Here is a 14,225-nt window from a genome sequence, read left to right as displayed (position 1 = left end):
TGCTTGAAGAAGGTGTCTTCCAGAAACTGGCAGTAGGACTGGGAGTTGAGCTTGACTCCATCCTCAACCCGAAAAGGCCCCACAAGCTCATCTTTGATGATACCAGCCCAAACCAGTACTCCACCTCCACCTTGCTGGCGTCTGAGTCGGACTGGAGCTCTCTGCCCTTTACCAATCCAGCCACGGGCCCATCCATCTGGCCCATCAAGACTCACTCTCATTTCATCAGTCCATAAAACCTTAGAAAAACCAGTCTTGAGATATTTCTTGGCCCAGTCTTGACGTTTCAGCTTGTGTGTCTTGTTCAGTGGTGGTCGTCTTTCAGCCTTTCTTACCTTGGCCATGTCTCTGAGTATTGCACACCTTGTGCTTTTGGGCACTCCAGTGATGTTGCAGCTCTGAAATATGGCCAAACTGGTGGCAAGTGGCATCTTGGCAGCTGCACGCTTGACTTTTCTCAGTTCATGGGCAGTTATTTTGCGCCTTGGTTTTTCCACGCGCTTCTTGCGACCCTGTTGACTATTTTGAATGAAACGCTTGATTGTTCGATGATCACGCGTCAGAAGCTTTGCAATTTTGAGACTGCTGCATCCCTCTGCAAGATATCTCACTATTTTTGACTTTTCTGAGCCTGTCAAGTCCTTCTTTTGACCCATTTTGCCAAAGGAAAGGACGTTGCCTAATAATTATGCACACCTGATCTAGGGTGTTGATGTCATTAGACCACACCCCTTCTCATTACAGAGATGCACATCACCTAATATGCTTAATTGGTAGTAGGCTTTCGAGCCTATACAGCTTGGAGTAAGACAACATGCATGAAGAGGATGATGTGGACAAAATACTCATTTGCCTAATAATTCTGCACTCCCTGTAGTGCTGTTTGGCAGGAAAATGGGTCCAGTGATTTACAAAATACAATACACCATATTAATGGTAAATGGCCTGTATTTGTATAGCGCTTTTCTAGTCCCTAAGGACCCCAAAGCGCTTTACACAACCTGTCATCCACCCATTCACACACACATTCACACATATTATATGATTGGAAATACAGTATATAAGACAAAAACAATTTGTACAATTCTAATGAGCTTCAATGGCAATATCTCTTTCTTGTCTTTAGTTTAAGTCGTTATCAGGAATAGTTCTCCAGCACATTCAAAGCTCGGATGTTGGCTGCCTTTTATTCTGCTTTCTGTCAAGATTTTTCTGCACTGCTTTAGTACTTTTGAGCTCGGGCTCTGAGGAGGCCAATCCATGACTGTTGGTATTCCGGTGTTTGTGTTTCTATCCCAGTGTGCTTTTATTAAATTTCTTGTTGGTATTACGTGGTGGATCAAAATCCTTTTCTGTGTCTGTAATTTCATCAATTTTGACAAGATCCCCAATACCTTTAGCTGATATGCAACCCCAAACCACGACAGAGTCTCAATCATGTTTTACAGATGGCTGTAGACGCTCACCACTGACCTCCTCTGTGCACATTGATAACGATTTGAACCAAAAATGTCAAATTTGGATTCTTCACTCCTTTAGACCTGTTGCCACTGATTTTTATTTCAGTTCTTGTGTAATTTGGCACACCTCAGTCTTTTCTGCCTGTTTCCCTACTTTAAGAATGGCTTCTTGGCAGCCACCCTTCCAGAGACCATTTCTGAAGATGCTTCAGTGAACAGTAGATGGATGACTTTCAGATTCTGCTCACCTGCTGTCGATAGTTTTTAATGCCTGATCCTTGTTCTTTTTCGCTCCACTTGTTTCATCTGTTTTATTTTTAAGGAAACACTTCATACTACACCGAGATATCTCACATTTTCAGCTAATATCTCTGGTAGTCACCTTGTTTGTGCGACAATATTATATTATAGGTCAAATTGGGTCATTTGTGTCTCTTTTCATAAGTTCAGCTTAAGAAATTGGAATAAATTATGTGCCTTTTGTGACAGCCTGCTGGTAACAAAGTGACTAAAGATACAATTTTAACTTTTTATTTTATATACTTAATCATTCATGGTCAGCAGTAGGTGGTTTAAGAAACAAAAAGGCATTCTTCTGAAAATGAGTGATGAAGGCAGGCTTCAGGTAGCCTGACGAGCTGGGGTGGCTGTAACTCAGGAGGACGAGCAGGTCATCTACTAATTGGAAGGTTGGTGGTATGAGTCCTGGGCTGCTCCACTCTATGTGCCAAATATCTTTTGGCAACATAGTAACCCAAAATTGCTCTCCAATGCATTCATCAGGGTATGAATGTGTGAATGTTAGATAGTAAGCAATTATGCATAGAAAAAAAGTGCTTGTATGAATGGGTGAATAAGGCAAGTTGTATATAGCGCTTTGAGTGCTCAGGTAGACAGAATAGAAAAGAACAATCCAATTAACATTTACAAGTTTAAAAAGACAAAAACTCATTTCAAACAATCATGTGCTTATTACTATGTCAGATTGGAACCTGTTGTTGTTTTCCCAAATGGCCATAGGAGGGCAGCACTGATCTAACACATTTTAAACACTACTGATATACTGTAATTGGGCACCCGATTTATGTCCAAACAGAGGTTCATTATTTTTCAGTAAGGGTAATGTCACTAAAAGTAACATTTAGCAACAAATCTATCTTTAACGTGCTCTCATGACCGCACCATCAGTATCTATCCACGCTGCACCCAAACAAGACTATGTGAGCAGTGCTGCTGTCCTGGAAAAGCTTTGTGTGCCACAAAGGGTCAGCGGTTAACAATAGAGTCACGAGTTATTTGGCTAGAGGCCGCTCAGCTCCTGCGAGATCAGACTGCATTCCTTCTCCAACCTAAGTACTTGGTCATATGGGGTCACTTGGGGGTCATTTGATTATTTGGGTTTCCTCCTGTATGCTGTAGGTCTTTACCTTTTTGTATAAAACATCTTGAGGTGACTGTTGTTGTGATTTGGCACTATATAAATAAACCTGAATTGAATTAAATTTTAAAAGGGAAGGAGAAATAATTGCGGTGGAAGAGAAAATACTAATAAAATGTCATATTTAACTGAAAGTCAAAGTTCAAAAGTGGAAGTACTTTGAAATGCTGGTCAATCAAATTGTGTTTTTAAAAAATTGCACTTATGTATATCACTCACTCTGCAATTCCCTGCTTGACCCATGGCAGTTGGAGGCACAAGTAAACATTACTCTGACCGGGGGGTCCTTTCTTAATCGACTTAATCAGTGAACAATAACTGCATTAATGAATGCAGACTCATGCTCGGCTCTTTCTAATGAGAGGAACGAGGATTGTGAGAATGTTTGAGCTTAAGTTGAGCGTGAAAAGGATTGTCTGGTGGTATTTTTCTTGGCTGCCTCGTCTGGTCAGATCAAAGATCAGCTTTGGGCGTATGAACTCGAGCTCACTGCTCTGGCTGTGGTCTAGACCTTGTGATTTGGCCACAGCACCAAATGTCCTCACCAACTTTGTGACAAACCCACGTTAAGAGTTCGGCTGGAGGCTAAGCATCATCTTTCACTCGGCTTTCGTGTTTGATCTTCTTTTCTCTCCTTCTTAGGTGTCAGGATGTTTTCCTTTAACCCTTGTATGGTGTTCGGGTCTGTGAGACCCGTTTTCAGTTTTTCTCAAAAGAAAAATTAAACAATTAATTATTTTTTCAACCTGAAATTCATTGGCTTTGGCTTATTTTCTGTGAAGAACATGAATCCGAACTAATTTTCAATGTCCTCATACTGTACCTCCCCCCACTCATTTACATTACATACAAGGTGATCGGGTCCACTGGACCCAGGCCTAATAAAAGTGTTGAAAGTGCAGGTCCTGTGTTCCCACACTCTGTCTTCCTCCTTTCTGGTGCTGCTGATAGTGTTTTCTTCCCCTCCTGCTCCGCACAAAGTTGCAACATTGTTGAAAATTCAACTATCAACACCGTCTGCTCTGACATTCCCGCACATTTTACCCTCTTTCTTGAGGGATCCAAATTTTCTCATCCCCTGTCCCACCTGCAAATTAGGGGCATAATACTATAAATAAGACTTTGCCAGTGTGGTTCTTTATCACAACTGATCAAGATGGCAAAAGATTATCTGCTGCGAGGGCCATCCGATTGATTTTGGAAGAGAGAGTGGCTTCGGATGATGATGTTGACAAAAGAGGTTTCAGAATATTTCACATTTCTGAAAATTTAGAGTCTGACAGTGACTTTGAAGAAGAGGTTGAGCACCATTTAGTAACAAAACGAAGACGAGCACCCCATCTGCTGCCAGCTCCAGGACCAGAACAAGCCCACCAGACAGCAAGTGAAGAAATATGGATGTCAATAACTGGTGAAATTGAATGGTCTTCTTGCCCAAGAAATGAGCCACCCTGCAGAGCTGTTACTGTGATAAGCCAGGGCCAACACGGCTGACAGTTACTCATGTGCAGGACATCAAGTCTTCATTTGAGCTTTTCATCCCAGATTACATCCAGAAAATTATTCTGGATTGCAGTAATCTAGAAGGAAGGTGTGTTTTTGGAGAGAGGTGGAAGGAGATGGACCAAATTGATCTGCAGGCCTACTTTGGGGTTCTTATCCTTGCAGGAGTTTTCAGGTCCAAAGGGGAATTCACAGAATCCTGTGGGATGCAGAAACCGGCAAGAACCTTTCCGTGCATCAATGTCTCTGGAAAACTTCCACAAAATTTCCAGGATTATCCGTTTTGATAGCCGAGACGATAGACCAGCTCGACGGCAGAGAGACAAGCTAGCTGCCATCAGGACAGTGTGGGATAAGTGTGTGCACCACCTACCCCTGTTTTACAACCCTGGGCCTAATGTCACCATTGATGAGCAGCTGATCCCATTTAGTTGTGAAACATATTGCTTCACGTGTAAATGTGTTGTCTTTCCACTCACTCCACTTGATTATAACTGATTTATGTTTTTATAACATTTTATAAAAAAAAATAAAAATAAAAAAAACGAGAAGCACATTAATTCATAAATGTGATCTAACAAAGGTAAAGGGAAAAAATTAACCATGTTTACTGTTCATATGGCTTGTAATTGGGATGAAGTAAACATCTGTTGAGTAATTTAACATAAAATTGTTTGATAGTGTTAATTTGGAAAGCCAAAACTCTAGCGGGTCCACCAGACCCATGAACACTGGCTGAGTAACAAAAATATGAACACCACACAAGGGTTAATCATTGTCAGGCTTCAGTGTGAGCTCTTCCCAGGTCTTGGCGTGTCAGCGTTGTATAAGAATAATGTGACAGTTCAATGATCCATGTAGAGTAATTTTCGTATTGCTTATGTCTGTTCATAATAAGCTTATACTGTAGGGTTAAGCAGCTGAGCTATTCTGCGCATTAAAGTTGCATCAAAGAGCCTGAACGTTGTGAGCACTGAGGCAGAGATACATGATCAGTTTGTTTGAATGCAACATGGTGCAAAAGCTGCCATCAGGGGCAAAGAAAGGATCCGTTTAATTCTGGTGCTAACCCACGTCACTTCTGAAAATTTGAGGCAGTAAATCTCGACAAAGGCTTCGTGCTTGCAGAAGATCTTCTAAGTTATGAAGGTATAAAATAATTCCCATCTCAACTAAGAAATTTATTTCATTCCAACTATGTACGTGGGATTTAATGTATTCTCTTCTATCAGTTAATATTTATTCAGCAAAAAAACCCCAACTTTAATCTGTAGTTTCCTGAATGAAGATGGTTACAGGGTACAACTGTTCCCGATTCACTTCTGGTTGAATCAGGAATGCTGCAGGAATGTTCATGAGCCTCTCTTCACATGAGACTCCCTGGATCTTTTAATTGGAGCCTATTATGTCCTTTTTCAGCTCCACATTTTTTATTTTTTTTTAACTCTACAACAGTAGATTAGTATGATTCACAGTTTTAAAAAGTCCCTATTGGCACATGCAAAATCAGAAGCTTAAAAAAAGCTCATACTCTATGGATTTTTATTAAAAATACAAAAAAAGTCAAACAAAATGTTAAAATAATAATTAAAATATGATTAAAGGTGAAAGACTGTAAGTCTTGTTTATCTTTTAAAGAAAAATATTATTCCAACTTCTCACTATGACCCACAGCTGGAGAAACAGTTTTCTCTCTTTCTTTTGATTGGCTGCCCCTCATACACAGGTTTGAGCAGCAGGTGGGCGGGGCTGCTGACAGTCAGGCTGAGATGACTATATTTATTCTGTAGCGTCCAGTCTATCATATTTGAGTTTTTGAGTCCTCTACGTCACCATTCACCGATCTGACAGTTGCACTGCTACTCTGACTGAAACTACACAAATATGTCAAATGTAGCAAAAATTATACAATTTCAAACTCACATTGGCGTTTATAATAAAGGACCGATCTCTCCTTTAAGCCCTTAACCGTTTGTTAAATAAAACGAGGCAGTATGTGTTCTGATTATTTTTAGAAATCAGACACAGTGTTAACATTTCTGTTACTTTGTGTGTGTGTGTAGTCGTTTTTTTTTAGCTCGGGATTTATGGTTCAGGATTGTTTTTGACTGATGGAAGTGAGGTAGTGTCTACTGTGTGCCCCCCTCTACCCCCTGTGAGTGTTAGTAAAATGCTGCAGGGTCCTTTTAGGGGCCTGCTCACTCACCTCTATAGTGGCACTAAAAGTTGCAGTAAGTTACAAAGGAGCTTTTGACTGGTTATGAATGGACCACTGAGTGACGTCTCTACCCACCACGCTGTCATTTCCTGACTTAGTCACGAAGTGTTGTGGTTGACACTTTGGCATATTCTTACAGTTGAATGGCGAACTGTTACATTGATTGGAACGGGGAAATCCGCTTGCTGGTCTTTTTTCAGTGTCTACGTGATGGTTGGACTGTGCACTCACTGGGGGTTCTTGCTTCAAGCACAGCGCTGTTTGACAATGTCATTTCAACTCTCCAAAGACTATAACCAGACTTATCACAACAACATTAACCCAGCACAACAGACGCTATATCAACAATTCGACTGCCCTGTACATATTCCTCCTCTTTCCCTTGTCCTCTGAGGTCTTCCCTTTAAGAAGGGATCTGTTTTAAAGAGGAGACGATACATGAAAAGCAGCACAGAAACGAGATTAAATAAAGACAAACAAGCGTGCTGTCTGGGAAAGCCATTAAGTGGTGTAAGTAAACGTCGGCAGTGGAAATAAAAGGTTGATGGGGTCGAGCGGAGCAAGTTTGCGCTGTACTATGTGTGCCGCGCATTTGCTGATGTGAGTATTTTTACGTTCCCATAGATTCCCTGAGTGACTGTCGGCTCCTGGAGCTCAGTGGGCTCTGTGGAGCGTGAGTGTATGCTTGGAGGGGTGGAAGTGTGGTGGAAAAACAGCATAAAGAGCAGAAGCCTCCTAACACTGAGGCCCCTGTAGTCCACTCTGGGTCATCTCCAAGGGTAATTCCAGCTTCACACCAGAGTTGTTTATGAGTGCCACCAAATCTGTGTATACACAGCAAAATCTCCAGTGTTAAATTAACACTAGAGAGTGTCTATATGGGTCCACACCTCTGAGTGTTAAATACAACACTGTTGAGTGTTAAATTAACACTTTTGACAGTGTTGTATGTTTAAAAGTAACCTAGTCAGTTTTGAAGATTAACAATGGCTAACACTGAGCAGTGCTGATTTTCTAACACTGGAAAATAACTCAAAATGTTAGAAATATTCCAGTGTTAGAAAATCAGCACTGCTCAGTGTTAGCCATTGTTAATCTTCAAAACTGACTAGGTTACTTTTAAACATATAACACTGTCAAAACTGTTAATTTAACACTCAACAGTGTTGTATTTAACACTCAGAGGTGTGGACCCATATAGACACTCTCTAGTGTTAATTTAACACTGGAGATTTTGCTGTGTATGAGTGCGAGAGCTCTTCGTCATGGTCAGCTTTATACATTTGTGCCTTCGACCACCCGCTGTCCTCGCTCAGCTGTTGTTTGTTGTCACGGGGCCGCCTTCAGCTCAGAGGCCACTGCCCGGCTCTTAGTGTTGATCACTAGATGAAAGCAACGTTGAAGAAGGGTACTGTAATAGAAAGAGACGAGGGTGGGTGTAGCTTTGCCACAGCGAAACTTTGATTTTTAATCCCTGAGGGTACAAGTAAAGCTGACATGTCTGTCAACAGCTTTTTCTTAGGTTGCTGCCGGTCCTCATTAGGACTGCTGAGGGGAGGAGAGGAGACCGGACTAAAAGAGAGAGGGTTGTAGTGTAGGGGGGATTCCTCCTACAGGATGTCATTGTGGGGTGGGAGTGTTAGGATCCACAATACCCTACTGTTATGTAACCATCTTCCCCCACTGATTGTCCTTTATCTTTCTGTCAGTCTCACCTTCCAAGTCAGAAATAGATATCGTACATTTGCCTGTTTTTAAAAGCCCTGGGCTGTAACTTTGCACCCTAAATGTTATCCCTAAATTAACTTGCATAGTTTTGACTAGTTTGCATGCCTCTCCGATGATTGTAATTCAAAATAAAACCCGGCCATATCCTGTCTCATAAACACTGTGATTTCTAACAATCAGTATGTCTTTAAATCAGATATTTGTAAAACTTCCACTCAGAACTTTGTCAAACTTCGTTTTAGTAAGCCAAAAGGATTCATTCTAATTGTTGCTGCAGTTATAAAAGCACTGCAATCTTCAATTGGTTCTAGCAATCAGCTTTTCTATGTGGAAATGCTGACCGCCATGTTAATTTTCCACTCTTTTATGTCACCTTGACTTGTGACATTCCACTTCCCCTGCAGGTATCAATAAAGTTTATCAATTAATAACCAGATTAAATATTGCAGCCCAAAGGTCTGTTTAAATGCCAACACTAAAGCAAACAAACAAACAATACTTAATAATTGATTGAACCTTAAAAGCAGAACATCCATTGGGAAGAGTTCACCAGTCATCGCTGTAAAGATCAGCTGTCAGCTGGTGTCTATATGAGATGCTAGTAAAGAGTTAAGGATTATGTGATATTATGTTATGTAATGGGAGCGAGCCCAGGGAATAATGTTGAGATTTGTGACTTGTGAAAGACTGCAGCTGCATTCCCACGTTTCATGCCACCGACCTGCATGTTCCATAAACTGCTGCACGACAATTGACAGGAATGCACATAGTTAGCATGAGTAACCTGCCTCTGCTATTGTTGTAGGACAACGTAAAACTTACACCATGCTGAATGTATGTTTAGGGCAGGCTGTCAGTTTCTGTTGTTGAGAGTGCGGTTTGCTTTTATTCAAGATGAATGATTATATACTTCACTCGCATTCAACAGCAGAGGACAGAAGTAGATGTCAGAGGTGGAAGTGATGAGGTAGTGAAGGGAAGAAACAAAAAGCAGGTTTGTTGTTCTTCTTTTTCTCCTTGTGAACATTTGACCCGGTGCTTGTTTAGGTTTAAAGAAAAAACACATCAGTGTGAATTATATCATTATTCCCTGATGTCATTTTTTTTGGCCGCCAGATGATACAGTCAGGCCAGCAGGAGTTTGGGGACTACCTCACATTGCATTCCTCAGTTCCTCCGACAGGTGATGTCTCTACAGGGCTCAGTCTCCATAACCCTATATTTGTGTCATAACCACAAGCCCCTCTGTGTGTCACAGTCATAGATTTAGAAAGCTGTGTCCATGGAGGGGTAGCGGTCTGTGGTGATCAGTGTTGCTGTGTCGCAGAGCACCTGTCTCTGCTGTCCAAAACTCCTGTAGCCATGGATTCAAACCTCCTCCCACAATAAACACAAGTGGCATTTTCACTTCAAGGAAAGTCAAATTAAACTTTTGTTGTTTGAACACTTTATCATTGGAAAGCAACAACGTAAAATGTGTGCAGGAGGGGAGATTAGTTTTTGCTGAGAGTGTAATGCTTGATCAAAGTTTTGGTAATCGTCAGGGGTGGAAGCAAATATTTTTTTGGGTGAAAAGGTCAAATTTACATGAACATGGATGTAAAGAATGCACACTCGGGTCTAAAAACCAACTAATTCTGGGTGAAATTTTGAGTAAACAAGTTCCAAAAGAAGAAAAAAGTAGAAATATAATACTTTGAAAAATGATATGGAATTGTGAATTGCACTGATCATATAGTTTACCGTATATACATGCATTAAATATAGGTATATTTAATGAGAAAAAAGAAAAAATGAAGTTGAGAGCTGTGAGAAAACGAGGAAACAGATGATTACACACTGGTTAAAATACTGACAGGATGACCATAGACACTGAAGTCGGAAAAAATTAGTCATGCTGTTACCAAAACGACCTCTTTACTGATAATAATTACTGATAATATCATATCGTGATCATTGTGATGACTTCAGAGTGTAGAGAGAGGTAGAGCGCGCAATGATGATGACAGGGAAGAATTATAAATACATATATATAGGAGGCATAGAGGTGAGTGGGAGATGGAGCTAAAAGTGATGTGTGAATTAGAATAAAACAAATAATAATAAAACACACTGCTGGACATTTTTGTAAAACAAACAACAAACATTTGAAAAAATCATTTGAATACATTTTAAATATATTAGAACGTACACAAAAAGACCCTTCTTACACTTCATCCCCAGATTGACTGATCACCCCCACCCTAGACTCCATGCATATTTTTTGGAAGCCTCACAGATGGTGTCCGGTTCACTACTTGCAAACTGTTAGCAGCATGTATATTCACCAGCTAACTTTGCTGCTCTGTCAGAGATCGCTCACGGTTCCCGGAAAGCGTCATTAAAAAACAAAACAGAAAAAGTGCGCCTCTAGTCGCTGAGAGCATCCCACGCTCGTACCCATCCCGTGCGCAGAGTCCTGCCAGCTAGCGTTTCTGTTTGTGCACGTCAACTCAGCGGAGAGCGGGCTTCTCACCTTTGTGCGCGTTTCCAAATCAACTGCAGATATTTGGTCTTTTTTTCTTCTTAATTTTATCATTATAATTTTTTGGAAGGGTTCCTCGTCTGCAGTTCTTGACATCACGCTGATGTTCTTTACTTCTGAGCTCTCCACCCAGTCAGCAGGGGAGCGCTGGACCAGAGAGACGCACAAGCAGGGGAGAGCAGGCTGATGTTAGCGGCTGTGGTGAGGCTCTGTCTGCCAGTTTAAAACTAAAGAAACAGCTAAGACTCGTTTAATGAACAACTGTGGCTGCTGGGCTCGGTTTAGAGACCATGGATCCGCTGCACGGCCTCTGTCCTGGCGGGTTACTTTTGTGAAGTGTGCGGAATAGATGCTTCACTTGATTGAGCCCAGATGATTTTTTTTTTTTTTGCAAAGTGATGGCAGGTCGTTAGCAGCTTGCTTTCAGTTTTCTCGGAGTTGGTGTGTGCGCGTGTGTGTGTGATTACTTCTCTGCACCCCTCTGATTACTTCTTACACCTGACTGTTAACAATGATCGCCGGAGGTCCCGTTTCAGCGCGACTCGCTTACACAACATCTACTGTGCATGTGCATCTCGTCTTTTGCGGCCGCGACTTTATTTGCAGATAACTTTTAAATCTGAACTCAAACTCAGGCTGTGGACTAGTTTCAGTCGGACTATGACTTGGTCCAAACTTTGCTCTGCGCTCCTGCGGATGATCCAGTGAAACGTGTCAAGTTGTCTGTAGTTTAATCGCGACAGCCTTGAGATGTTAGGAAGTCCATCAAACAACGGCGGCATCAGGATGCTGGCGCCTCCGGCTCCGAACGACGAGAGGCGCGTAGAGTTTGTGGCTCTCACCGCCGTCCAGACGGAGAGAAGCGAGCCGTCCACTCCGGAGCGCGGACACCCGTCTCACCGCACGGGTCTGCTGGGCACCCCGCTGCCTGGACCGCCCGGACCTCGGGCCAACATGTCCGCTTCAAGCAAGCGCTACAGAAAGTTGCAAAACTGCCTGTACAACGTGCTAGAAAGACCAAGAGGATGGGCATTCATCTACCATGCATTCATGTAAGTGTGTCATGGCTTTAATTTTGTGTGAGTGTGAACATCCCTAACACCTTAAACAATAACTTTATAAAAGTATCAAAAAGTTTGGAAAATAAAGAAAATGTTGGACTTCCCAATCCAGCTGTTTGATCTCTGCATGCCAGCAGTTATTAGATAAATTTCCCAATTAGCCAACAGAGTTGCTTATGCCGCAATTAGCCTGGTCATATGCCATACATCATCTCAACATGGGGTCTGCTGTTCAATTTCCCCTTGTCTCTGTCTCATTAAATCATCAGGGGGACTTATGATGTTAAATTTAATTTGCTCTAATCCACATGGGGGAATTTTTATTTTATTTTTTAAATCATAGTCATTTTGTAAACACTTTGATGTCTGTCTGAAGTTTGTGTTTTGTAGGTTTACATGCTTCACTCAAGGCGCTGAAAAGTAAAAGTGTGGATTATGATGATAATGATTAATAAATTTTAAAGAAGCTCTATTAAGAAATAGAAACTCTCCTCACCGGTGAAGTAAGAACTCATTCTGAACCCTAACACCGGAAGCCTAAAGATGAGTACTACAATTAAAAGCGTGTATTAAACATAGATGTGAAACTAAAGCAACTCTCCTGCTGCAGAAAGTATTAAGTCGGGGCTTTTAAAGGAGCCTGTATGGCCTTAATGTTCAAGAATGTATATACAACATGTAAACACAGGGAGAGTATGAGCTCACTGCTGGTGGTGCCGGTCCCCTCTGACACACCAGCAACTTAAGAGTAGTATGTGAGACATAAGTCATTCATTATATCAAGACATAAAACCCAACTGAGTCTGGTTTTTACCCTCTTCACTTCTCTTCAATTTGAATTCAAAGCTGCATATATGTGTTAGCCTAAATGTCTCACTATATTTGAGCGTCTTTTTAAGTCAAGCATAGGGCAGCTGTGCACCGGCACCTGTCTCCCAGCTGTGTCTGCGGCTGGCATGTAGTGGACAGAGCTTCATGTATGGGAGCTCCTCGGACCGGGTCGTGCTTTCTGCGTCGTTGTTTAGAAGAGTGCAGCTGTCTGCCTGCCGGTGCCATCATGTGTTTATAACAGAGGGAAATCCCACTTCAGGGCAGTGATTCTCACATGTCCACATCCTATACTGTCTGTATATTAACAAGAGCACGTCAGTAAATGCTACAGCAACACTTTAACCCACTTCACTTTTCTCCATTTGTTTCTTCTTATGCCATTGCTACAGGACTGTGAGCATGCATTTCCAGCACACACGGGACTATGTGTCATGCACCTCTTCCACCTGATGTGTTACTCATTAAGAGCGATGGCCTTTACAGGGTGGCAGCCTGTGACATTCTCCTTGACATTACTGGGGTGTTGGAGCGAATCGTGGCTCTGCCATTGTTGTTATTTCTCTGTTAGAGAGGCAAAGCAGGCACTCGGAGGTGCCCAGATCGAGTTTCAGATGTCACGGCCTCAAAGCTGATTTTGGAAGCGAGTTGCTCCTGTGGCGGCCTATTTTACGTTGACTGCAGAATGTACCTGAGAATAAAATGTGCAAAGCTTTTCAAGAAGCCTTGCACTAAGACGTGAAATATATTTGCTGCACATATGTCTACCTGAGCGCATCATTCCCACGGTACTTCATCCTTCTCAGCTGGGCATTTATTTTGATTAATTACATGTGTGTTGCTCTCCAAGAGGATAACTGTGTGAAGAAAACTCTTTGTACGACGAAGCTCAATTAAGGCTGTGTTGATCTGTTGTAATTAAATTGAGCTATACACTGCTGTGTAGGGTGCTGTGCTAACTTTCCCTTGATCCTTTAATTAATCCTGTGTTGTAACAGGGGACCCTGGAACAGATGTGTTGCTTAGAGGGCCTCTCTTTGCAGCTGTTGGAGTGTGCATGGAAAAGCATTGAAGCAGGTCTCCACTGTAATGACTCCTCACATGAAGTCCCACAAGTTCCTCACCTCTGCTTGTCAAACCTGCGAACATACACAGAGAGAGATTTTGCTCTTTAAATCTTGCCTTTTAAAGGTTTTGGTTACAGTGTTGTAAATGTCTGGATCTTGAGTGTGTGGGATGGAGAAAACATTTCTTACACATTCTCTCCTGCAGGTGTAACAGCTGCTGATTCAGAGCTGACAAAAAGTTCTCTTCTACTCTCCATCCTTTGCTCTCCTCTTCTATCATCTCATCAAATCTCTTTTTTTTGTGCTTACTAATAAAATAAAAAAAGGGCGTTAAGGCAGGAATTTGTTAAAAGGGATTATAGCGTTCATGGAAAGTTCTGTAATAAACACAGAGAGAG

At 41.7% G+C, this 14,225-nt stretch overlaps 1 protein-coding gene across 3 annotated transcripts in view; it reads left to right on the top strand.

Moving 5' to 3' along the window:
* Positions 1-10,723: 10,723 nt before the first annotated feature.
* kcnq4 (potassium voltage-gated channel subfamily Q member 4) overlaps positions 10,724-14,225 on the top strand; it is a 52,059-nt gene continuing 48,557 nt past the window's right edge. The window contains exon 1 of one of the 3 annotated variants that reach the window (XM_076878970.1): positions 10,724-11,923. In XM_076878970.1, coding sequence (XP_076735085.1) covers positions 11,622-11,923 — 302 coding nt within the window. In that variant the 5' untranslated portion in view covers positions 10,724-11,621. The remainder of the gene's footprint in view (positions 11,924-14,225) is intronic. The other 2 variants (XM_076878971.1, XM_004548065.5) reach the window with 2 other exon arrangements.

Source organism: Maylandia zebra, linkage group LG22, assembly GCF_041146795.1.
Source record: "Maylandia zebra isolate NMK-2024a linkage group LG22, Mzebra_GT3a, whole genome shotgun sequence".
Taxonomy (NCBI): Eukaryota; Metazoa; Chordata; class Actinopteri; order Cichliformes; family Cichlidae; genus Maylandia; species Maylandia zebra.
The sequence above is the reverse complement of the archived record's forward strand: the minus strand, read 5'-3'. Positions and strand labels throughout refer to the sequence as shown.